We start from the raw sequence: 23,693 nt of genomic DNA, 5'->3' as shown, positions 1-23,693 counted from the left end.
CGGCTGCCCGATTAATTTATTCAAAACTTTTTTACATAAATGGGACCAAAGCTGGAGCCCAGCAGCTCTGGATGAGTTTTAAGAGTCTGAGCGTGTGCAGCATCAACGTGTCGGGTTACATTTATTTACGGTTACATTAAGCGGCCATAATGAGTTGAATTTAAAACCTCTGCAGTTTAACACCAAATTCAACTCATTTATTTTTTTCTATTCAAATTCAAACCGATTCGGAGCCATTTTTACATCTGCTGTGTATTTTTCATATATCGAACTATGTAAAGCTGTATTTTGTAAAAACCTGACATATAATGTACAGTTTTTAAGTTAATGAGTATTAAGATGCAGATGTTTGGACTGTGACGGTGTCGCAGAGGTGGTGGCGTTGTGTGAAAACGTTCCTGAGATGTTCTGACTCTGGAGGACGGTCCCAGCCGAGGGCGCCCCGCTGTGCTTCGCCGCGGCTCCGTCCGTATGTCCGACCAGCCTCCGTCTGCTCTTTGTCGTCGTCTCTCGCTGGGAGATGTGCTGCTGTGCCTTAGCTGTTCTCCTGTCTTTAGGAAAGCCTCCTGAAAGCATCTGTAATGTCTAAAAACTGAAAAATTAAAGACAAAGATTTGTTGTGAACGCCTTCGAAATGATCTCGGTGGTTTTAAAGAACAATTTCTAAAAAATAAAAACAATCTCCCTTTAGTTTGTGTCTGAGCTCATGTCGTACGTTCATGTTCAGAGTCGCTGCAGCTTTGTATTTACTAATGTTTTTCATTTTCTGTTGGTTTTTAATTCATTTTTGTTTTAGTTTTTTAATGTATGGAGGCCGTGTGTCAGACACCAGATTTAGGAAAATCAGAGCTGTTACAATAAAAAATAAAAACTGTTACATTTTCTGTCTGTTAACATCCAGAGTCACATCCATCAGCACCTCATCAGGATAATTGTAATAACTTTATCAAACATATGAAAACTAACGATATTTACTGTTTTTTAATTGTTTTCTAAGTCACAAGAATTGTTTCAATTTTACAGACTGTTTTATTTTAACTATTTTTTTCCCCAATCTAGTCTCAGTTGAACATAATGGCCTTGACTTGATCTTCAGTAAAATCAGGATTTGAGGTTTGCTGATTGGAAACACTTGCAGATCTGCGTTGCCCTGTGGAGGCCTACAATCAGAACTACAATTCCTCTTCCAGGTACGACACTTCATCATCCTCCTCACATTCACCACCACTGATACTGTTACTGCTGCGCTACAGAAGCCAAGATAAAAATCCTCTCCCCGCCAGAGATGACCTGATTTCTCAGGATCCAGAAGGATTTGCTGATCCTGATCAAACAGTTTCCTTATTTGTATTTTGTCAGTTTGTCTAAAAAATAAAAATCCTTTAAAAACTAATAATAATAATAATAATAATAATAATAATAATAATAATGTGGGATCAGCTCTCCTGGATCCTGTCATCCTTGGGCCAAGTATCTACTAAAGCACTTTGAATACAACTTCGAGTGATGCTGTTAATAACAATAATCACAGGAGCTCCTCGGTGAGGGTCAAATAGCGCACAGATGTTGAGGATTTCAAATCAGCAGTGAATGAAGAACAGCCAGAGGAGATGAGGGCTGTGTCCCAATTCAGGGTCTGCAGCCTTAAAGGCCGCATTTTAAGGCCGATTACGTCACAGCGACGCGACGAAGGCTGTCCCAATCCAAAGGCTGCTCGAAATGCGGCCCTCAAATGCGTCCTTCAATTTTAAGGACGTGGCGGTGTAGACTTCGTGGCCCAACATATCCCAGAATGCATAGCGCGGCGGTGGGTGTGGATAGTTTTGCCAAAAAAAAACGGCGGATGAGGGGCGCCCGAAGAGTAAACTTTAAGTAAGTACTGAATATTATGTCACTTATTTCTGTGCAAATGTTTAATAATGAAGAACATTAAAACAAAGTCATGTGACATTAGTGACGTTTGTACTAACTTGGTTTTAAAGCCTTTACTTAAAAATATACGCCGTTCAATAGCTGAGCTTAATCTTACAGAGAATGATCAAAGCTCATGTAGAAACAAACAAATGAACAAAAGATTTTCTCCTTCATTTCTGTCAAACAAAGCTGTATGAAACGTTTCCAGCTGTTAGTATCATGGTTGCTAGGCAACCTGGGCAGCGCAACGGAGGCTAGACCGTCCCATTTCACAAGCCTCGCACTTCCGGCCTTAGCGGTCTTTGAGTACGCGGCCCTTGAGGATCGTTGAGGCTGCGTACTTAAGGCTGCAGACCCTGAATTGAGATACAGCCGGAGTCATCACCACAGCTGATCGATGACACACAGCCGGAAGGACAGGCCTGATGATCGGGACCACGTGACACCGATTATATCTCAAACAGTCACATTTATGCTTCAAGGCAGTTTTTACATTTTTAATAAATACCATTTTAATTCATATATTTCATATTTTACATAAACGATTTAATCTCTTAAGCGTGTGCTGTAGAAATAAAACTAAGTTCTTTACAATGAGCAACTTCTTCAAAGTCCCACCATCAAAACACCAAAGGAGGGAATATTTTTGTGTTTTTGTTATAGCTCATTCTTCCGGTCCATTTGGGACGTTTTTCTTTTCGTCACCCACCTGTAGTTTGTCACAAATTTTGCACCAACCATTCAGACGTCGGCTGAAAACACAGAACATCCCAAACACAGTAAAAGAAGAAAAGACCTAAATTCTTCCTTTTTACACAGTCATCAGTCACTAACAGCACTGCCGCCCTCTTGTGTTCAATACTGGTATTACACCAGCCCCGGGACAGCTGGCTGGACGTGTTTGTGTCTCACAAATTAAATCTTCTGCTGCTTTGAGGGCCGTTTGACAAACTACAGCTACAGCCTGCAGTGGAGGAAAGCCTCAAGAAATTAAACCAAGAAAATCTTAATTCATTAAACCAATTGTTGCAGCGACAGCAGGTGAAACTCACCTGTCTGAAAATACCCTTTTCTTCAGCACATCAGCGGGATGAGCACCGAGCTCAGGTGTAAGTCATTAGTCCTGATGGCTGCGTACCATTTATCTCCTCCAGCATGTCATCATGAGGAATACCAGCTGATTGGAGCTGGTCACGTGGACTGCTGTTTGTTTGTTTTTTATATAAACAGCGACAGAAATATTGAAAACGTGAAAACACGTTTCAGTTTGAGAGAAAAAAAAGACTTCAGAAGAAGCACAAACCAACCGTCCTGAGCCTGGTTCTTATCAGAGTGGTAACAGGCGACTTTACCTGACTATATGAATCATATTCATACATCCAGGGAGGCCCCGGAGATTCAAACCAACAATCTCATGACTTACCTGATACAGACATGAAACCAACCTATGAAAGAACAAAACCTCAAGTATTTTTAACAGAAAGTAAAGAGACTACATGAAACATTAGAAACCAGAGTGAAGTGTGAACTGTTAGAGTTTAGTTTCCTGATTTCTGAAAAAGAACACAAAGGGTTTTTTAATTAGGATGAGTTTGATCATAAACATCTTCTGTTCCTAATTAAAGGAATATTTCATCCTTGCAGCAAATATCTCGTTTCCTCAGTGATGTTTAACGTATGTAGGAATCAGATCAGGAGACGAAGCTTTAGTTTAGAGATTTATTTATAAAAATACAGACAGGAGAGACTAAAAATTATGTACAGTAGTGACACGAGCGCCGGGCGGATGATTGCACGTCGACGGCTCCGTTCCTCACTTCTTGGACAGCTTGGCCTGTTTGTTTTTTGGAGGCGCCCACTTTAAACACATCGTGTCCACTGAGACGAGAGACACACAATCACACCTGACGTTAGCAAATCAGCTGCGGGGTAAAAACCCGACACGAGCTCTGAGAGCCTGACGGCCACGTTTGTAATAAAGTGAGAAGATGTTTAGAACATCTGTGCAGGTACCTGTGATTGGTGGTTTCTTGTACTGGGCGCTCTTCAGGTGCTCCTCCACCAGTTTGGGCGTCACACAGATGACGTGCTGACCTTTCCAGTACTTCACCATGTTGAGCGACTGCAGCGTGCTGATGATGTCACTCTGTGTGATGCTGGTCATCTGGCTGGGAGACGCAGACGGACACGAACGTTAAAATCAGAGACGGCTGGGAGTTTGTTTAAAAGTTCTGATCAGAAACTCGTCGAGTACCAAGTTTCACATCAACATGTAAACTTATAAAAGTTTGTCTGCTTTCACACAGAGCTTCAGCAGAGCTTTCACACCGAGTGCATCTCTGAGCTGCCAAACAATCATTTCATCTTTCTGGTTCTTAACCTTCACAGCGTCGACAAAACAAGTGGAAAAGCGAAGCCGAATCGTCCGGCTTTTCACGTGTTTGCGTGTCTACCTGAGGTCTTTGATGGACAGCGTTCCTCTGAAGTCCCTCAGGATCTCCAGCAGGACCCAGGACCAGTAACTTCGGTAGCTAAGCTTCCCCAGATCAGAGAGCGGCTTCTCCGGAGAGCCCACTGTGTTCTCCAGCTTAGACAGCTCGTAGCCTGCAGCAGAAACGCACGATATCAGAGCTGCTGCCAGCGAGCGTTTCTCCTTCAGTCACTCGCTCTGTTGGTGTCATGACTACACCCCTGGCATCCATCCACCTGCTGCACTGTTTCCCATCTCCACTGTATTTTACTCAACATCTGTTGTTTTGTGTGCTTTTGCAGGGTTTTTCTATTTGCTCGTGTTTTCTTAACTTGGAGTGTGTTTGATCTCTTGGGGCCCCAAACCACAAAAAATATCTCTACAGGAGACAAAAATCTGATAATTTAACTCAGAAATGTGATATTTTATAGAAATTCAGATATGCTAAACAAACACAGCTTGAAAAGTCACCAGGCTGGAGGACGCCTGGATCTGGATCAGCTTGTGATACCATGTGAGATTAAAACAGTGACTCCTAATTTATCTTTCCTCAGTCTGATGTTCATTCATTCATTCATGTGAAAGCTGAACCAATCACATCAGCTCTTTGGTGGAGGTCAGCAGTTGCAGATTTACTGACTTCCTGTCGATGTCACTGCAGCTTTTGGTTTTATTATAAATGTGAAACAACTTATTTGTGTCATCTCGAGTCTGAAACTCCCAACTTAACATTTGAAATCCTGTTTCGCCTGAAAAACTTTCTGCAAACATCTTTAAAAAGCTTTGATTACAAACTCCAGGCTCTGGTATTCCAGGACGCTCCCTCATCATTCACTGTCACTTACTGAAAGCTATCAGGAACTTCCCGTAGCCTCTGCGCTGGTACGGCGGCAGCGTGAGAATACAGGCCACGTTATTCCCGTCTGGCGACTCTTTCTCCTGAAAAATAAAAGCACAGAAGTCGTGACGATGAGTCTGAAATGAAGACGAGCAAACGACCTTTGAGCCACGCGCTGACGACTTACTTTGGAGAAGTAGCCGACGATGTGCGCTCCCTGTTTGTTGACCTCAGTGAGGATGTAGAAGATGAAGGGCTCCACGTCAAAATAAAGCGTCTTGTGGTCGAGAAATAATTTGGCTAGTAGACACAGATTCTGACAGTAGATCTGCAGACAGAGAGCGACAGTCAGCAGCAGGAACCACGCTAGCAGCTCGGGCGTTCAGCCGGCCTCACCTTGTGGTCTCTCCCGTCCACCTCGTACACAGATATGTTGCTCCTCCTGTAGATCTCCTTGCCTGGAGGCTGCCTCCACTGACAGTGTGACTGAGGAGGGAAAGGTCAAAGGTCAAATAAACACTGCAGGAGTTTGATTTAACAAGTGAAACTAAAAATGAGGACAAACATACATACGAATAACATTACATATTCATTTGTTTTACGCCTGAACTGCAGCTTTTACAGAGACGTTCATACTGGTGGGTTCGTCTGACACTTTTATTTAATAAGGACAGTTTATGTAGAACAGCTTTAAAATATAAGATCTAAACATGCTGAACTGTAGCAAACACAAGCTGTGGATGTATGAATGAGGCAGGTGACAAAGACGGAAACATCAGAGAGTCACATTTCTTCCACTGAAGGATTCGGACGTTTTCCTTCTTAACATGTCTTTTGTTGTTCTGCATGTTGAGCTCTGAACACAAAGCTCTGAGGAAAAGAACAGATTTGAGGCTCAGCGATTAACCTCAGGGTTTCAATCCAAGACATTAAGGCTGAGGCGGGAAAGTGTGGATTTAAAGCAGCGCTTTTAAACGCGACGTCTGTCTCAGTGCAGCAGCAGGTGATGGTGAGTGTGAGTGGGAGTGATTTAGTGGTTTCATGGTGGTGAGTTTTGTGTGCTCAGCGGCTCTACAGCGTTACTGACAGCTGCCGTGCAGGTGAAGTGACGACGCGCTGCTGTCACGAAAAACATGGATTACACCCGGACAGATCCACAAGTAATCAACATGTAATATACCCGAACACAGAGAGACATGCTGGCATACGGAGAAGCTCCCAGCTTTGGTTTGTTAACAGCAGATCGCTGAAGTCAAAGATGCATCACTTCAAGGCACCATCACACCTCTCTTGCTTTGCTGAGCAGGGATGACTTTACTTATTTTGTGGCAGCAGGCTAGGGCTGTGCAATATGACCAAAATCTCATATCCCGATATAAGACATCTATCGTCCGATAACGATATAAATCACAAAAATGTAACATTTTCTGTAAATTCTGTGAATCTCGGGCAGCTCGACTTGCGTGAAGTGTTTCCAGCTGCGGAGTCGAGTGTTTTAACCGATGCATGAAACGATACATTTTTAGACGTAAGTTGTAACGGCGCCGTTTTCTTTGTGAGTATTTCTTACACGGCGTGCTGCGGGGAAAAGCCTGTTCTAACGTTTGAGTCTAAGGTTTATTTTTTAGCACCTGACGGCTCTTTTTTGCTTCTCATCCGTAAATAATCTGCATCTTTCACGTGATTCAGTTTATTTTGAAAAGTCTCAACAGAATCTTGAGATTTATTGTGAAAGGTTTATGTGGAACATAAACAAGCGGACACGCGACGGTTGTTGCTAACAACAACGCATAAAAACAGGTGCTTGTCCGTCTGTAGTGTGGTTATATTAAATATAAGAGAAATTTATATAACCACTACAGTGACCATCAAAACGATGAACAAATATTGCCGTAAACAGTTTATTTTGCGACACCACGAAACAAACGATAGCGTAAAATGAAACTATAGACGTTTTTATATCGTCATCCGATATATATGGTTATATCAAACAGCCCTACACCAGGCTGCAGCACACACATTTATCAGATTTGTGACGACTGACATTAATTCTGAGTAAAACGAAGGCTGACAGAATCATGCCAGCACAACGTTTTAATAAGAATCTCATCAGGCTGGATAACAATCCTTTAACAGTCTCCTGTCTCACAAATAAAGCCATCATTCACTGACTCAAACAAAAAAGCAGTTATGACTCTATGAGACACAAACGTCCTGAACTGAGGTGACTGACCAGGTGATGTCTGAACGTCTTCTCGTACTTCATGTATTTGAGGCAGTACTCGCAGATCCACAGCTTGGGCTGCTTCCCATAATCCTCAGGAAATGGTGAGAAGTACCAGGCATCGATCTCAAAGTTTCCTATCTGGATCTTATCCACATACTTCACTTTGGTGATCTGAAAGTGAGGGAAACAGTTAGCTTATTGACCAAAGACTGGAAATAGTGAAAAAACGTGGAAGAGAAGTGGCTGTGACTACACACCGCCTCGTGCTCCTTCTCCAGTGCAGCTGTCGTTGGGTCCATCTCTGCGTATGTCTGCAAAGAAAAGCTCCATTAGAAAACTGTAAGTTATGCAACGCTCCTGGTGTTATTACACACACTCTATACCTTCTGCACATGGTTGATCTCATCGTGCTTGCGCTTCTGGTTGCGGGTGATCTTCCTCTCAGGCTGGTCACCCAGATCTCCAACGCCACCGATCTCTGTGCTCTTCCTAACGGCGTCCTTCACTGTCTTGGTAAGTGCCAGGCGAGACTTACCCACCCATTCGTCCAGCCGCCTGTTGACTGCAGGAATCCCAGAGAAAATTAGATGTAGATACAGCAGCTGGATATGAACGTTTAGCATGAATTAAACAGAAGGAACATGCAATATATATCAGAATTTAAAAATATTAAAGTATTTTTGTACTTACACCCCACATAGTGGACATAAAACTCTTCTCTGCCCTCCTGTTCGTTCAGTCTGGACTGAATAACCTCTGCTGTGTCTGTGAAAGGAGCAACAATCAGCAGCTGGTGCAACTCACGCCAGTACAAGCAACTTCCGGCCGAACTCCCTTCAGATTTCTGCGACTTAAATGCGGGCTTGCCTTCATTACCCGTAAACTTTGTATAGATTTGGCTGTTAAAATCTCACCTTATGTGTATCGAGACGTCATTTAATTCGGCAAACATAACTAAACAGCTTAGTATGTTTATTATGTTTCAATGCTAACTTTTACATGTGGGCCGTTTGTTGTTTAAAGTGTCACTGTTTAAAGAGCCATAGAGAATTTTCTAGAAAGCCCTAAAAACCTTCAGTCAGTAAGCGATCGCTGAATTAAGTTTTTGGACCAAAGCCGTTGGGACTTTATGCGAGTCATTTAGATTTTTAACTGTTTGATGTCAGTTTTTCACCAAAACAAAAGCACTGAGTCCATATCCAAAATAATACGACAGCTAGCATGCCAACGAAATTGAGAAGGGAAAAGCAGAACATGGTCTTTACTCACGCCATGTCTTATCGGCTCTTTGACATAAATACGTCTCTCCGATTGCCACCGACACTTCCTGCTCCCTGCCACCGAGCACCCCTCCTCCATCCGGGATGTGCTGACTACTCGAACTCCCGGCCTCCCTGGAGCGGCCGAGGGCCTCCGCTTCATCCTCCTCCCCGCCACTGCCGTTGGAGGAACACGCAGCCGGGATGCTGCCGTCCAGCTCACCCCGCTCGCCTTCCATATGACTCGAATCCATGTCCACGTCCATCGTGGGCTCCGAGTCCTTGTTATTAGCGTAGCTCTTGTGAAAGTCGTTCCCGCCAGTCATAACCTCCGAGGTTTAAAAACAGCCACACACCTCTGCGTAGTTTAAAGAGGGGCTTAACGGGACAAACTGCCAAGATGGCGCAGGTTACGATCCGCCTCTTTCAGGTAAAGTAACTGCATCTCCCATGATCCTTAGCGCTGTGACGTTGGCGATTTCGCCTCACTGCTTAACGGCTGTTTTAAACACATTTATAGCCAAATATTAAAAATAATAATAATAATAATTTATATATATAATTTATTTATTTTTTCTAATGAATATTCGCTTGTTGAGACTTGATTTAAGCAAAAGCTCAGGAATACACTCAAAAAGATGGTTTAGAAGTCCCCCAGGTCAAAGTCTGTCATTAAAATGTGGCTGCAGTACAATGGAAGAGTAGCTTAATACTATTATTGGGTTTTCTTTGGGGTTTTTTTTACACTTCACATCAGTTTTTGATTTGAGGTAAATAAATACTTTAAATGTAATAAATGAAATGGTACCAAGTGATCGTGTTGTGCATGCAGTTTTAAATTATAGTACCATATGTTTATCAAACTGACATTAACAGTGAAGTTTATGTTGATAAGTCCTGGTCAGTGACTGCAGATCTGTTCACAGATCTTTTTATTCTTACGTTTGTTCCCTGTTTGCTGAGCAGAGTAAAAAAAAAAAGCTGAGTGAAAATCATCCTCTCAACTGCCAGGCCATGGAGACAAACACATCACAGCGAGATGTCAAGCTGGAGTTCAGCTAAAGTTTAACAGTCGTGTGCCAAAGTTTCAGAAAGAGTTTGAGTTTTCCAGTACCGCTGCACTGTTGGTAGTTTAAGGTGGATCAAAGTTTTGCTGCATATTTTAAAGGCAAAGTCAAACTATCCTCTTAAAACTCTTCGTTTGCCCACTGTTACCCTCTGGATTTGACATGTGCTTGTCTACCTGCCACTACGCTTTTTAAGCCAGTCATTCTACATTTCTTTGCTTTGATGCAGATGACACACTGCTGTATGCGTCAGTCTAATGCGACAATCTGAGAAAGATGTTCGATCGAGAGGCGTTTCCTATCAGCTCTGAAAGTCTCTGGAACCATCAGCTATCACTGTGGCATTTCAGAACTTTAGGTCAGCCAACAGACATCCAGTTAGTGGATATCAAAGGCAGACTTCCTGTTTGGTGCAGCAGGCATACTTTGTCTCCGGTACCTGGTTGCAGCACTTTAATGCAATATCAGTACATCACAGAGGGTCCACATACAAGTTATTCACTGTACTAAGAGAAAAACACCAAAGCTGCCATCCAGAGAAATTTGGATTTGTACTTCTTTTAATTTATATAGTGCCACAACATAAAGCAACAACCATCTGGACCTGATAGCGTGCGTGAAAGTGCGTACCAAAGCGCAGGGTGATGGCGATGGACAGGAGGATGGGACACTACAGTGAACGTCTTTTCTGCTGCAGGACTTTGATCTATGCACACTGACAATGGAGGCACATGTAAGTTTGTTCATTGGCCCTCCTGTCGCCCTTTGTCATAGCACCTCCTCTCTTCCCCTCTCCACCACCTTCTGCTGGAAGCCCCTGCCGTGACCACGACGGGGACCGCCTCCTCTGCCGCACAGGTTATTGGCTCCTCCTCTGCTCCTGGAGCCACGGTCGTCCCAGTGGTGCCGTGCAGGTCCAGCAGCCCCGGAGTGTGGGGCAGGTCTGTAGTGGCCTCTCCTCCGTCCACGATGGCCTCGACTGCCTGCAGAGTCTGCAGCATCTTTTGGGAACTCTGTTTCCAAACCCGACTGACATGTGGGCACCTGCGCCTCTTGTTCCATCGCCTTGACACCCCCGTCCGTCTTTGAGGGACACAGTTCTGGGTTTCCTTGCACCTGTTGGCCACGATTACCCTGAGCTTTAGCTTTTGCTGGCTTCTCAGTACAGTCTGAAGACAGAGAGAGTTTGTCCAGGTCCTCTGTGATGGGGCCGACTCTCTCGTGATGGGGTCTGGACCTTCCTCCTCTTCTCTGCCCCCTCACCTGGTGCTGATGCCTCTGTCCCAGAACTCCTTTACAGTGGGAAAGCCCGGGAACAAACTGGTCTGCTTTGTCACCAGTTTCAGCAGGAACGTTAGAGGCTGAGGAGATTGGAGGGCCCGGAGGCTCATCGGTATCCAGATTTCCATTTTCAGCAGCAGGTGGAGCCTACCAATGTCAAAATAAATGTATTTATACATTGAATACATTCAAAACATCGTTTAACACATTAAAGTCAACGTGCTCTGCTTATTTCCGGTTACCAAGCTGTGTTTGTTCCTCTTTCTTTAAGTCAACTCTTCTGATTGGCTGCTCCTCTCTCTCTCTGCCTGACACGACCATATAAAGTAAATCCCCTCTGGATGACATCACTCAGAGCCAAGAGTAGAAAAAAAACTGTGTGAAACTGAGTGTTTGGTTCACAAGGATTACTCTGATCTTCTCTGAACTCAGGTATGTGCGGTCAGGGTCACAACGCATCCTTCGCCATTACCCCCGTTTACCCTGCAGACAGGGAGCGAGTGCCTCACACACATTCTTACCTCGTTGATGTGGATGAGAAAGCGGTTGGACTCGACTTCGGGGTCAATGATCCCTCCTCTAGACCTCTGACTTTCCAAAAGCTTCTGGAGTTCACGCCACTTCTGCTGAAAGTCTGAACCGATCGCCGCCTCGTCGAGCTGACAGGAGAAACACGAAGCCCGGTAACGTTTACTGGCGACATCAGACAAACATCCGTTAACAGGTGAAGTAAGAACGAGCTTTACCTCGGGCAGCTGAGGTGCGGGAGACGACAGAAGCTGAGTAACGTCGTACGTCAGAGGCTCTCTGCACACCGGGCACACCACGCTGAGCTCCTGTCAGAAGAATCAAAGGCAGAGTCAGAAAGTCTCAAAGTGATTAATCATCTGTGCGGCTGCTGACGTCTGACCTGGTGGTCCGCTCTGTCTCTGGTCTTGTCCTCCTCCAGCTCCTTCTCCCTCTGCTGGAGCTCCCCCTCAGAGTGGCTCACGTAGCGGCCGAGGCAGTGTGAGTGGAAGTAGTGGTAGCAGCTCGTCTTGGTGAACGTCTCCCCCTCCTGACAACCGAAGCATGAATGACTTTACTCACGACTCTTTCCACTAGACTCCATCTCTGTCGTTTTCCAGCACGACTGAGTACCACCTAATGTGCTTGGCGTTGTTATAGCAACATGGCCAAAAGTCCCGTGACTTCATTTGTATTTGACACAAACAACAACAAAGGAGGGCGTTGAGGCGGTGATAAGATGATAAGACTGCGTGTGGAACCTTTTCTCTCACTGCTGGGTTTGATTCTTGTGAAAGAGTCGCCCTCCTGACTCATCGAGCGATGCTCCTGACTGGCCAATCGGCAGCATGCAACCTGCTGATGTCACATTTTCAGATTTTCTCAGATCGTTCACGTTTATTCATGGCAGCTAACTAGATGATGATGATGATGATGGTGGTGGTGGCTCTCTGTGACACCAAGCTGCAAACAAGCAGTCTCCACTCTAGGTGGAGAGTAAGCAGATGGTCGCCGTGCTTTAAGCCCCGCCCTGCAGCGCTCTGATGTAGACACGAGGAGAAGCGTGACACGACCACCATGTTTGACCACGTTCAGCACAAACACCAGCACGCCAACCTGCACGCTCAGTTATCTGAGTGTTCTGTGATCCTGTTTAATCAGCTGCCATAAAAACTAAACCCCCACACAGCACAGATGTTCCTGGTAAATTATTTTAATGGCCCAGTTCCACCCACACACTCAACCCACGCACCACAGGCAGCAGGTACCTATTTCCTGTGAGTGGGCCCTCCACCCTTTTCCCTGAGAATCACAGTGTCAGACATGGAGGTGCTGATTCTCTCTGACAGGTGGAGGTTCTTGTTTGATGAAGCCACAGAACCACGTCATCTGCACAAAGCACAGACGCTATGCTGAGGCCACCAAAGCGTTCGTCCATAAACGTCACAGAACAGGTGCCACAGGGCGGCGCTGCTGGATCGAGAACAAGCCCGACATAGAGTCCAAACCAAACACTCGCTGCAGCCGTACGGAGACGGCAATCAGAGGAACAAGAGCAGGCGTGGAGACACGAGCAACACGGTCAGAGCTGAAATTACCTCAAAGCGCAAGCTGAGGTAAGACTTAGACAACAAAGAGCTGTGACTAAGACCACAAGTGTATAAACAGCCCCGTGGGAAGCATTCAACACAGGACTGTGGGAACTCCAAACTCTGATGGAGGGAAGCGACTCACCTTAAAGCCGTAGAGACAAATGACACAGTTCCCATGAGGAATATTGCTTTCAGTCAGGATTTCTTTAGCTTTCTGCAGGACAAAGATCAGAGCAAGACTTTAAGATAAACCCAGCGAAATGACACATTTTATCCTAATGAGAAACAAACAGCACGTATAACAACCTCAATGAGCTGATACAACATGGGCGAACCCAGACAGGACTGAGCCTCGAGCTGAAGACACTTTTGGACACTAAGAGAGAAGAATCAGAGGGTTTTACACTCAGTGCTGAGAGTTTGTGAGCAGAAGGGACTGACGCTGGGAGATGAGTCACGTCCTCACCTGCTGAGTTTGTCATCAGAAAGCCCGCGGGGGTTCCGGATGGAGATCCCCGGAGACGATGAGGGATACTAAACAAGAAGAAGAAAACACTCGTTTCAGTTCAGTGAAAGCTGCAGAAAGATGTCAGCTGTTCAATCAGTGCAGAGTGTGATGTGACCATGAACCGTGAGATTTGTTGACACCAAAAATGTAAAAATGAGCTTTTTTATCCCTCACAGCACATGACTGTTAATAAACCCTCCACTAACGGTCTTCTGTGTGTTTCTAACAAACGTTTCTGCGAGCTGAGCCGGTGAAAGGCGAACCTGCTGATCGAGGCTCAAAGTCAGCGTGAGGCGGACGAACTGTGAGACGGAGTCCTCGGCTGTGGACGGGTACAGGTCCAGGCTCACCTCCCAGCCCCTGAAACAAAAACAAAACTGCATCACCGATCACACAACCTCCCACCGAACTCTGTCGAGTTGACATCACTTCCTCCAAACACAGTCAGAAGCATTAAAAGAGAGACGGGACACTCTCAGAGTCCTGAAGTGAAACTTTTTAAATGTAAAGATGATTTTTTTCCCCCCAACTTTTATGGAAAAAAAAACCTTTTAAACTAATTTGAGGCAAAATCAGAATTTGTTTTAAAGTGAGTTTTACTCAGACTTGTGATTCTCCTGGAGCTTTGGTACGTAGCAGTCTGTGTCAAATATGATCATCAATGCCACAACTCCAGATGTGGTAAACCGCTGGCCACATCTGGAACTCCTTCGTGTCTCCTCTGATCATCGAAAGTAAAATGAATGAAGGCTAATGATTCAAAAGGAATTCTCTAATTCTGCAATAGGGCTGCCACAAATCAGATCATCATCCATTGGACTACAGCGTACAGCTTATTGCACCAGCAGCATCTGCTCTTATATAACTATCATTAGCTTACAGCTTTAAGTGTTTAAGGTATGTGCTAACTAAAAATAAAGACAAGATAGTTTATTAAATTTTAATGAAATTTGCAGATTGTTTCGGTGAAGTTTAATAAACTCCTTGCTATCTAAAATATAACAGCACACCGGAGTAAATTCTTGAGCATCTCACACTTCTGATAATCAGCTGTCTGCTTGATGTTTATTCAGCTGTGTAAAAACTATAACTTTAATCTCAGCCAAACAGATTTACTCAGGAACAAATAAAATACTAAAAAAAAAAAGCCAAACAATAACATTTTTAAGTTATCTAAGTGACTTATATATGTTTAACTTGAGTAGCTTAAGTCTGCGGGGAGTTTGAAAACGATTAGCCGGGAGTCCGGTGCTCTCACGGCTCTAGTTAGCCTAGACCCCGGCTAGCTATCGAGCTAGTGGGTAACAGACGTCTCCGAAACCGTCGGAGCGCTTTTGAAAATATGTGGTGTCTTGATAAACTGAGCAGATATTTGAGGTTTACACAGCTACATTCTCGCCTGAAAATATGTTAAACGTTTATTTTGTGACCCAGAAAAAATAATAAGAGTAATATTAAAACTAACTAGCTGCCGCCATTGTTGGAAACTGAGCTGGGCTGCGCTATGAATTCTGGGACACAGCTTCTTCTTCTTCAGGATTTAACGGCAGCTGGCATTCTTGTACATGCAGTGCTGCCATCTTCTGTTTCAGTCCGTTATTACACTCTTAAATTCTACTACTTATTCCTGCGGCTTTTGCGATCTTACAAAGCTTAAAATGACACGTCGACTATTAAATCAGTCGTTGACGATTTTGATAGTCGACGTAATCGTGACTAGTCGACTAATCGTGGCAGCCCTATTCTGCAATTAGAGATTATTCACAAATGGAAAACATTCAAAACATCATCCACTCTTCCAGAAGGGGAGGGCCCAGCACATTCACCCCAAAGTGCTGCCAGGAGAAACTAAGCCATAGCAGCATGGCAAAGCTGCATGTGAAGAAACAAGACTAAAGGAGCAACGTCGTCTGGACTGACTAGAACAAAGTGCACCACAAACACCTCAGGCCAGCTGTCAGCACGTGGTGGATGAAGATAATGATGATGATGATTTGAAAACCTTGCAGTTACTGAGTGGACCATAAACTCTTCTAGAGTGTGAGACCATCTGACCCACAACTAAAGCTTGGACCAAAATGGGCTCTGCAGTGATCCAGAGTCCACACCTCAGGCTGAGCTGGGACCTTCAGAGAGCCAAGAGGACTAACTTCCTCCAAATGATGACATTTAACACCTGTACAAGTCTCACCTGTCCAACACCAACCAGCACTAAAGCTAACCCAGCTGCTGTTAGCTCACCTGTCCTCTCTCGTGTCCACCTGCAGCTCATCCAGGTAGATGGACTGCAGCACCTCGATCTCAGACTGGACGCTGCGGACAAGAAAACAGCGCAGTTAGTGTGTGCGCTGTATCTCTGCGACATTTCATAACCGGCTAAAATTAGCGTTAGCATCTTAGCTCGACACAGCAGCAGACCTGCGGTCAGATTTTACTGCGCGGCGGCACCGAGCGGGTTAGCCGCGGGTCACACACACGCGGACACGACATTAGAGAAGCTTAGTAGTCACACTTCACACACTCATCCAACAAACTCACTCGCACTCGGCCGCCGTCATCATGATGCTGTGCGAGCCGGCAACAGCTAGCTGTGGCTAACCGGAGGTTGCGTATACACAGACCTTTCAGAATAAAAGCATCGCAAAACAGACCGTGCTAAATACAATAAAATGTACAAGATATTTGTTGACAGATTCTCAGACATTTATCACAGAAAACACCATACAATTAAAAACTACACTGAGGCTGTGAAACCTTTGGATCGTAGTGAAAAAAGCAACAAACTTCATCGAACAAAGAGGAAACCACAGTGAGAGAGTCGGTGTGTTCAAAATATGTTTATGAAATAAAATAGTTTTATTTAAAACGGATTCAAAACTCACTCATAAAAATTACATTTAAAATTTTCGTTTTACCTTTTAAAACAAATTCAGAAAAACTGAAAATGTACATATATAAACACAAATAATCCATACTTATTTTAATCCACAGACTGTAAATATTGCTCTCTAGTGGTCACAGAACGCAACTGCAATTAAATACTGAGAAATTCAAGTAGCTTTTGAAAATACTAAAATATTGCAGTAATGTCTGCTTAATGGGAAAAATGTATGATTAAATGATTAAATTATTTTTTAGTAATATCATTACGAAATCTATGATCACCTGTACTTAATGTAAACTGATGTATGCAGTTCCCCAAATGACCAGCAGAGGGCAGACAACTCTCAAGATTTAATGTATAATGCCAAAACATGTCTTGATGCATTCTCAATCATCCAGGAAAGTAAATCTCCAAAAGTTGATTCTGTTCATCTGGATGTAGCGTTTTGTGGGAGAAACGTTTCGTCACTCATCCAGGTGACTTCTTCAGTCTCAGCTGACCGCAGGTTTCCCCAATCTTATAAACAGTACATTTGCATTGGAGAATGTCAAAACATATTATTACCATAAGGAACTCAAGATGATGATAGGCGATTTAAGGGAAAGGTGGGTTCTAAACCATCTGCGCCACCTGGTGAGGTCTTCATAGAATCCGCTGCAGTTTGCTTACCTGGCATCGGGGTGGAGGATGCCATCATCTACCTCCTGCACCTCTGACTCACCTGGAGAAGCCTGGAAGCACTGTGACGATCATGTTCTTTGATTTCTCCAGTGCTTTCAACACCATCCAGCCACGACTTCTGAGGGACAAGCTGGAGCCAGTATCCCAGTAGATATTGGACTACCTCACAGAACGCCCACAGTATGTGAGGACACGCTGTGTCTCTGATACGCTCTGCAGTCCGGGGGCCCCATGGGGAACAGTGCTGGCACTGTTCCTCTTCACCGCAGACTTCTCCATTAACTCCCCAAGCTGCCACCTACCACCAGTAGGCAACGGGTGAAGTGTCTTGCCCAAGGACACAACGACCAAGACTGTCCAAGTCGAACCGGCAACCTTCCAATTACAAGGCAAACTCCCAACTCTTGAGCCACAATCGCCCGCATGTATAGGTACCTGGGTGTTCAGGTACCTATACAATAATAAACTGGACTGGAGCCACAACACTGATGCTCTGTACAGGAAGGGTCAGAGCAGACTCTACCTGCTGATTTGTTTGAATACAAACAAATATAAAAATATAAAATAAGTAAGATATTAAACTATATACAACGGTAGCATACACAGTATGTGACTGTGGATATAGCTGTAGAAATATTCTAGACATAAACTATAAACTACATAGTTATAACATAGTTTTTCTACCACTACTCTTCCTATGTAAGTAATAGATATCCATAAGAATAGACGTGTACACGCACACTCACATGTAATATGAGTGTGCATTTAAATATACAGCATCTAAATATACATATACATACACATATACCTGCACACGTCCACACACATAGAATGTGCATTATGCACGAAGTGACCGTGGATGTCCACAATGTCCAGTGACTTATGACACTGTGAGAAAAAATGTATTCACATTTTTTTCTTTCTCCATAAAAAAAAAGTTGATTTTGTTTTTCTCTAAATTCTTCGATCATTTCTGGATATGAACAATCGAGTACAGAACCATTTAAAAACGTTATAGCAGCAATTTTATCCTCGTGACAAGTTCGCCACTGTTATGACAAACACCAGCCCACAGAGACACTTCCTGTGAACTTCAAAATAAAATCTGCGAGGATTTACAATGCGCACTGTCTGATAGTAGAGGGCAGTATATGGCTCCTTGGCGTCAAAATCACGAGAAGAAGAAGAAGACCGTGATCACGAAGAAGAAGTAAACCCGCGATACTGAAGAACGTAGTTTTAGTTCAGAGTAATAACAGAAACTGGGGCTGATTTTAAGCAATATTATTCTTAGACATGAGTAATACCCACCGGAAACATGGAGCGTGTTTGTAGATGTTCTGGAGCGACGTTATAACCGGATAAACCTCCACAGTTTAAATGTGGGACACCGAGAAGCTGCTTCGCGGTTTGTGAGGAAAAGTGTGAGAAAATGGAGGAAAGTGCGATGGAACCGGACTCAGTGGAGATGTCTGGATCCGGACCGAGTCCCGGGGTCGCTGAATCCTGGGAAACCGTCACTGCGGCGCTGGTGAGTGGCTTCCCCTGCAGCTATGTGACTGTAGCATAACGAGCAACCGAACTCCATTAAAAAATCTCTCGATTTAACGTTTTGTTTGTCGTAGATGTGGTTTGTTAGCAATTTGAGAGGTTTTAAGACGTCACATTAATCAGAGAAGTTTTCGGTTAAATTCGGCTTGTATGTATCGATGTCATCGCTCGCCATATCTCCTTAACGAAGCGAAGTCAAGACATGAGGCTTGTGCCAATATATCTTCAGACACTCCTGACGCTCACAATTTAAAAAGTTTTTTCTCACCTATTACCATTTGGCCATGAATTACGTTTGTTTGAGGGTAGGAAATTCGATCTTCGCTCAGATTTCTTCAGATTTCAAACTGGAAATGAACCACTTTTTTCTCTTGTCATATCTTTTTGATGGATTTCCATAGAGACCTAAAAATTTCCATGACTGTTCACTAAAGTCCGCTGTCTCTTACGGTGAAAGAATGATATCGATACTCCAAATAGATTTAGAGTTACAAAGCGTTGTTTGAGGGCAAGTCAAGGCAGTTTTCGCTTAGCCTCTACTCAGTTATGGTGCATTAGAAGTCAAATAGCTTTAATAATTCATATTTTTAATGATAAATTGTCAACACTTTAAGATTCCCCCATCTCTTCTGAACAAAACGGTGTAAGAATGACCGTTCTAGCCCCTACGGTTAGGAAATTATGGCCATTTGTTTGAGTTTAGTCCTCACTATGAGAAATAGACTGCAAAAATCCTGTCTCTCTGCTGCATGTGTAAAAACGGCTCCACCTGTTTTGGCGGGAAAAAAGTAGACAGCCTCTCTGATTGGTGGATTCAAATTTAGCAGCTCCCAGGCTGCTTGACTGGCCTAAAAACTTGCTTCTCTCTCTTTCTGTGTGTGTTATAGTATTTCTAAATTATAGTATTTCTGCTTTTTATAATATTTCTGCTAAATTATAGTATTTCTGCTTTTTATAATATTTCTGCTTTTTATAGTATTTGAGCTTAATATAGTATTTCTGCTTTTAATAGGATTTGTGCTTAATATAGTATTTCTGCTAAATTATAGTATTTCTGCTTATTATAGTATTTCTGATTTTTTTATAGGATTTCTGCTTAATATAGTATTTCTGCTAAATTATAGTATTTCTGCTAAATTATAGTATTTCTGCTAAATTATAGTATTTGTGCTTAATATAGTATTTCTGCTAAAATATAGTATTTCTGCTTAATATAATATTTCTGCTTTTTATAGTATTTGTGCTAAAACATAGTATTTCTACTAAATGTAGTATTTATGCTTAATCATACTATTTCTATATATTACTGCCAGGTCCCCAGGCAGCCAATCCTCTGTGAGGACTGAGACATTCAAATTCACAAATCAGAGCCTGCATGGCTTCCCAGCCAGCCAATCATATCTGAGGGCTCAGGCATTCAAATTTGCATATTGGGGCCTGCAAAAATCCTGTCTCTCTGCTGCATGTGTAAAAACGGCTGCACCTGTTTTGGCGGGGAAAAGTACACAGCCTCTCTGATTGGTGGATTCAAATTTAGCAGCTCCCAGGCTGCTTGACTGACCTAAAAGCTTTCTTCTCTCTCTTTCTGTGTTGTGTTATAGTATTTCTAAATTATAGTATTTCTGCTTTTTATAGTATTTCTGCTAAATTATAGTATTTCTGCTAAATTATAGTATTTCTGCTTTTTATAGGATTTCTGCTTTTTATATGATTTGTGCTTAATATAGTATTTCTGCTTTTTACAGTATTTGTGCTTAATATAGTATTTCTGCTAAATTATAGTGTTTCTGCTTTTTATAGGATTTGTGCTTAATATAGTATTTGTGCTTAATATAGTATTTCTGCTTAATTATAGTATTTCTGCTTTTTATAGTATTTCTGCTAAATTATAGTATTTCTGCTAAATTATAGTATTTCTGCTTAATATAGTATTTCTGCTAAATTATAGTATTTCTGCTTTTTATAGTATTTGTGCTAAAACATAGTATTTCTACTAAATGTAGTATTTATGCTTAATTATACTATTTCTATATATTACTGCCAGGTCCCCAGGCAGCCAATCCTCTCTGAGGACAGACATTCAAATTTACAAATCAGAGCCTTCACGGCTTCCCAGCCAGCCAATCGTATCTGAGGGCTCAGGCATTCAAATTTGCATATTGGGGCCTTCACGGCTTGTAAGCCAGCCAATCATATCTGAGGGCTCAGGCATTCAAATTTGCATATTGGGGCCTGCCCAATATGCAAATTTGGGCAGCACAATACTATGTTTGTGCTAAAACATAGTATTTCTACTAAATGTAGTATTTATGCTTAATCATACTATTTCTATATATTACTGCCAGGTCCTCAGGCAGCCAATCCTCTGTGAGGACTGACTCATTCAAATTTACAAATCAGAGCCTGCACGGCTTCCCAGCCAGCCAATCATATCTGAGGGCTCAGGCATTCAAATTTGCATATTGGGGCCTTCACGGCTTGTAAGCCAGCCAATCATATCTGAGGTCTGCCGTTTCTTCTCTCGTCATATCTCAGCGACGGATGTACAAAGAGCAATGAAAATCGCAGTCAAAGTACACCAAAGTCCGCTGATTCACCCAGTACAAGAATTATGCTTCTAGTCCACCTAGTTTTTGAGTTACAAGACGTTTTGTAACTCCAAAAAGCGGCGTTTTTCGCCTTGCACTGCGATCTAATTCTGACTGCTCATCACCCTGTTTTCCAGGCGCCCACTCTCTTTCCCAGTGGCGCAGTTGGTAATGACATGGGTCTGCAAGCCAAAGGTCGTGGGTTCAATCCTACCTTGGTCAACATGTTTTTTTTCCCTACAAATTAATACACTATCACAGACCAGTAATTCATATTCATCATTTATTACAATTCTGCAAACTTTTATCATTTTACCAGCTTTTCTAATATGGACCTCACATTCTTGTTAACACTCCATGGCACAAATACTGTTCCCTTTAGGCTCTGTGTATGTGTGTGTGTATCAATATTTCTCCCATTTTAAAGTATTACTCCTCCATAATTGTATTTCTGTTAAATCAAAGTACTTTTACTACATCTTAGTACTTCTGCTCAATCATAGTATTTCTGCTAAATCATAGTATTTTTGCCAAATCGTGTTTTTTTTGCCAAATCATATAATTTGTGTTATGTTATAGTATTACTACTAAGTGGAGGAATTTCTGTCATGTTACAGTATATGTGCTGATTACAGTATTTCTGCTAAATCATATTATTTCTACTATATTATATTTCTCTTTCTAAATATAGCATTTCTGCTATATAATTGTATTTCTGCTATGTTATAATATTTGTGTTAAACCAGAGTATTTGTGCTAAAACATAGTATTTCTGCCAAATGATAGTATTTCTGTCAAATTATAGTATTTGTGCTAAAACATAGTATTCATTTAAAATTACAATATTCATAGTTCATCACAGTGTCTCTGGTAAATCACAGTATTTCTGCTATGTTGTACTATTTTTCTAAGTCATAGTGTTTCTGTAATGTTTAAGTATTTTTGGCTAAATATATTCTTTCTGTTATCTTATACTATTTCTCCTAATTTCTTGTATTTTTGAGAAGTTATCATGTTTCTGGTAAGTTACAATATTTCTGCCAAGTTCTGCTATGCTATTGTATTTCTGCCAAGTATTATGTTTCCTCTAAGATATTGCAGTTCTGCTAAGTTATTACTTTTTAGCAAAGTTCCTTTGCTTCTGCAAAGTTTTTACAATTTCTGCAACTTTTCAGCTTTTTCAGCTACTTTTTGCAGACAGCTTCAGCTTTAAAGCATCCACACTGCATTTTCGCAGGAAATGCAAATTTTTCTAGTTGGTTATTAATCCTCATAAATTTAAAGTAAACTGTGACGTGATGTCCATAAACAGCCAAACTTACAAGTTACAAAGCAGAGGGAATAAAAATGAACACAGAGGTGAAACAAGTGTGTGAAAAAACGAACTTCCACAGTTAGAGAAAGACCACAAAGCTACACAAATTCAACTGTAAGAAATGTAAAATGAACACAGATTAATAAAGCAAGTGCAAAGAGTCAAAAGGAGCGCACAGAGACTCGGAGCAAGATGCAGATCAGGTCAAAAAGAAGCAAAACAACCACAAGGGTTGGTGAAATTGAACAAAAAACAAAAGCTGAGACACAAACTCGTCTCCTCCTCTGTACGAGGGTCATCGGTCAGTCTAAGAAATCCAAACTGAAACTCGCTGTGAAGAAACCCCGTCAGCCATCACCAGAACCTGTGCATCCTGTGTTTGTGTAACTGTGTTTTGGTTGCGTTCAGGTGTCTCCGGGTATCTCGGTGTCAGAGCAGAACCTCTCAGACTCGCTGGCCCTGCTGAACGATCAGGGTCTGGGCCGGCTGCTGGGCAGCTGGCTGCTGGAGACGCTGCAGATGCGTCTGTCTGCCTGCGTGGTTCCCGAGTTCTGGTCTGGCCTGAAGCAGCCGGAGAACGAGATGGAGGAGAAGGACAGGGTCTGGGTTCTGCTTACGGCCTTCAGGACTCTGCTGGACAGGCTCGAACCTTTTCTGGGTGAGTGGACCATCAGAGAGTTGATGGGTTTTCTCTGTGAGCAGCATTCAAACTTCTCCTCCTCCTTACAGCTGGTTTGGAGAAGCTGGGGGCGTGGCAGGATGAGGGCCGCGGAGGTCTGTGTGGCCCAGGATCCAAAGCCCTCAAGGAGCGAGCCTTCACCACCATCAGGGCCCTCCTCCTCTTCTCCCCGGCTCCCGTCCTCCAGGAGCGAGTGCTGGAGTTTTACAGCCGGACCTTCTCTGTCTACATGAACCGGGAGGGCAGCGGTGAGGACGCCACCGAGGCGCCCGATGGCCCCGACGGCGGGGCCTGCCGGGGCTGCTGGGTCCCCGTGCAGCAGTGCTGGTGTC

The 23,693-nt window shown here is 43.0% G+C and overlaps 3 protein-coding genes across 4 annotated transcripts in view; 1 reads left to right on the top strand and 2 right to left on the bottom strand.

Moving 5' to 3' along the window:
- Positions 1-215: 215 nt before the first annotated feature.
- kat8 (K(lysine) acetyltransferase 8) lies at positions 216-9,160 on the bottom strand. Of its 2 annotated transcripts, none has more exons than XM_085155998.1 (12): positions 8,719-9,160; positions 8,140-8,214; positions 7,833-8,011; positions 7,707-7,760; positions 7,456-7,620; positions 5,619-5,708; positions 5,410-5,550; positions 5,230-5,323; positions 4,368-4,518; positions 3,928-4,082; positions 2,624-3,792; positions 216-592 (listed from the first exon to the last, which is right to left on the bottom strand). In XM_085155998.1, exons 1-11 carry the CDS (start codon positions 9,032-9,034, stop codon positions 3,728-3,730), a joined length of 1,485 nt encoding a protein of 494 aa, XP_085012124.1. In that variant the 5' UTR covers positions 9,035-9,160; the 3' UTR covers positions 216-592; positions 2,624-3,727. The 2 variants fall into 2 exon arrangements, with proteins under 2 accessions (XP_085012124.1, XP_085012125.1); XM_085155999.1 differs by having other exon boundaries at positions 2,967-3,792.
- Positions 9,161-10,317: 1,157 nt separating this feature from the next.
- Positions 10,318-16,327, bottom strand: rnf25 (ring finger protein 25). Its single transcript, XM_085156000.1, has 10 exons — positions 16,202-16,327; positions 15,905-15,976; positions 13,927-14,023; positions 13,622-13,689; positions 13,462-13,531; positions 13,298-13,369; positions 11,967-12,113; positions 11,803-11,892; positions 11,578-11,715; positions 10,318-11,203 (listed from the first exon to the last, which is right to left on the bottom strand). The coding sequence occupies exons 1-10, from the start codon at positions 16,222-16,224 to the stop codon at positions 10,544-10,546; spliced, it is 1,437 nt and encodes a 478-aa protein (XP_085012126.1). The 5' UTR covers positions 16,225-16,327; the 3' UTR covers positions 10,318-10,543.
- Positions 16,328-18,394: 2,067 nt separating this feature from the next.
- anapc2 (anaphase promoting complex subunit 2) overlaps positions 18,395-23,693 on the top strand; it is a 16,916-nt gene continuing 11,617 nt past the window's right edge. Inside the window, exons 1-3 of the mRNA XM_085155995.1 lie at positions 18,395-18,759; positions 23,091-23,340; positions 23,412-23,693. The exon at positions 23,412-23,693 is cut by the window's right edge and continues 40 nt beyond it. Coding sequence (XP_085012121.1) covers positions 18,661-18,759; positions 23,091-23,340; positions 23,412-23,693 — 631 coding nt within the window. The 5' untranslated portion in view covers positions 18,395-18,660. The remainder of the gene's footprint in view (positions 18,760-23,090; positions 23,341-23,411) is intronic.

Source organism: Neolamprologus multifasciatus, chromosome 4 (genome assembly GCF_963576455.1).
Source record: "Neolamprologus multifasciatus chromosome 4, fNeoMul1.2, whole genome shotgun sequence".
NCBI classification, from domain to species: domain Eukaryota; kingdom Metazoa; phylum Chordata; class Actinopteri; order Cichliformes; family Cichlidae; genus Neolamprologus; species Neolamprologus multifasciatus.
This window is presented reverse-complemented; position numbering and strand designations above follow the sequence as displayed.

Excerpts from the sequence above, each read along its gene's own strand:
- rnf25 (XM_085156000.1), bottom strand. The coding sequence starts at position 16,224 with ATGATGACGGCGGCCGAGTGCGA. Across the intron at positions 14,024-15,904 it reads GTGGACACGAGAGAGGACAG|GGGCTGGGAGGTGAGCCTGG; the intron begins GTGAGCTAACAG and ends TTTTTGTTTCAG. Across the intron at positions 11,716-11,802 it reads CCGCACCTCAGCTGCCCGAG|CTCGACGAGGCGGCGATCGG; the intron begins GTAAAGCTCGTT and ends TTCTCCTGTCAG.
- kat8 (XM_085155998.1), bottom strand. The coding sequence starts at position 9,034 with ATGACTGGCGGGAACGACTTTCACAAGAGCTACGCTAATAACAAGGAC. Across the intron at positions 7,761-7,832 it reads AGATCAACCATGTGCAGAAG|ACATACGCAGAGATGGACCC; the intron begins GTATAGAGTGTG and ends TTTTCTTTGCAG. Across the intron at positions 5,324-5,409 it reads TCGTCGGCTACTTCTCCAAA|GAGAAAGAGTCGCCAGACGG; the intron begins GTAAGTCGTCAG and ends TTTATTTTTCAG.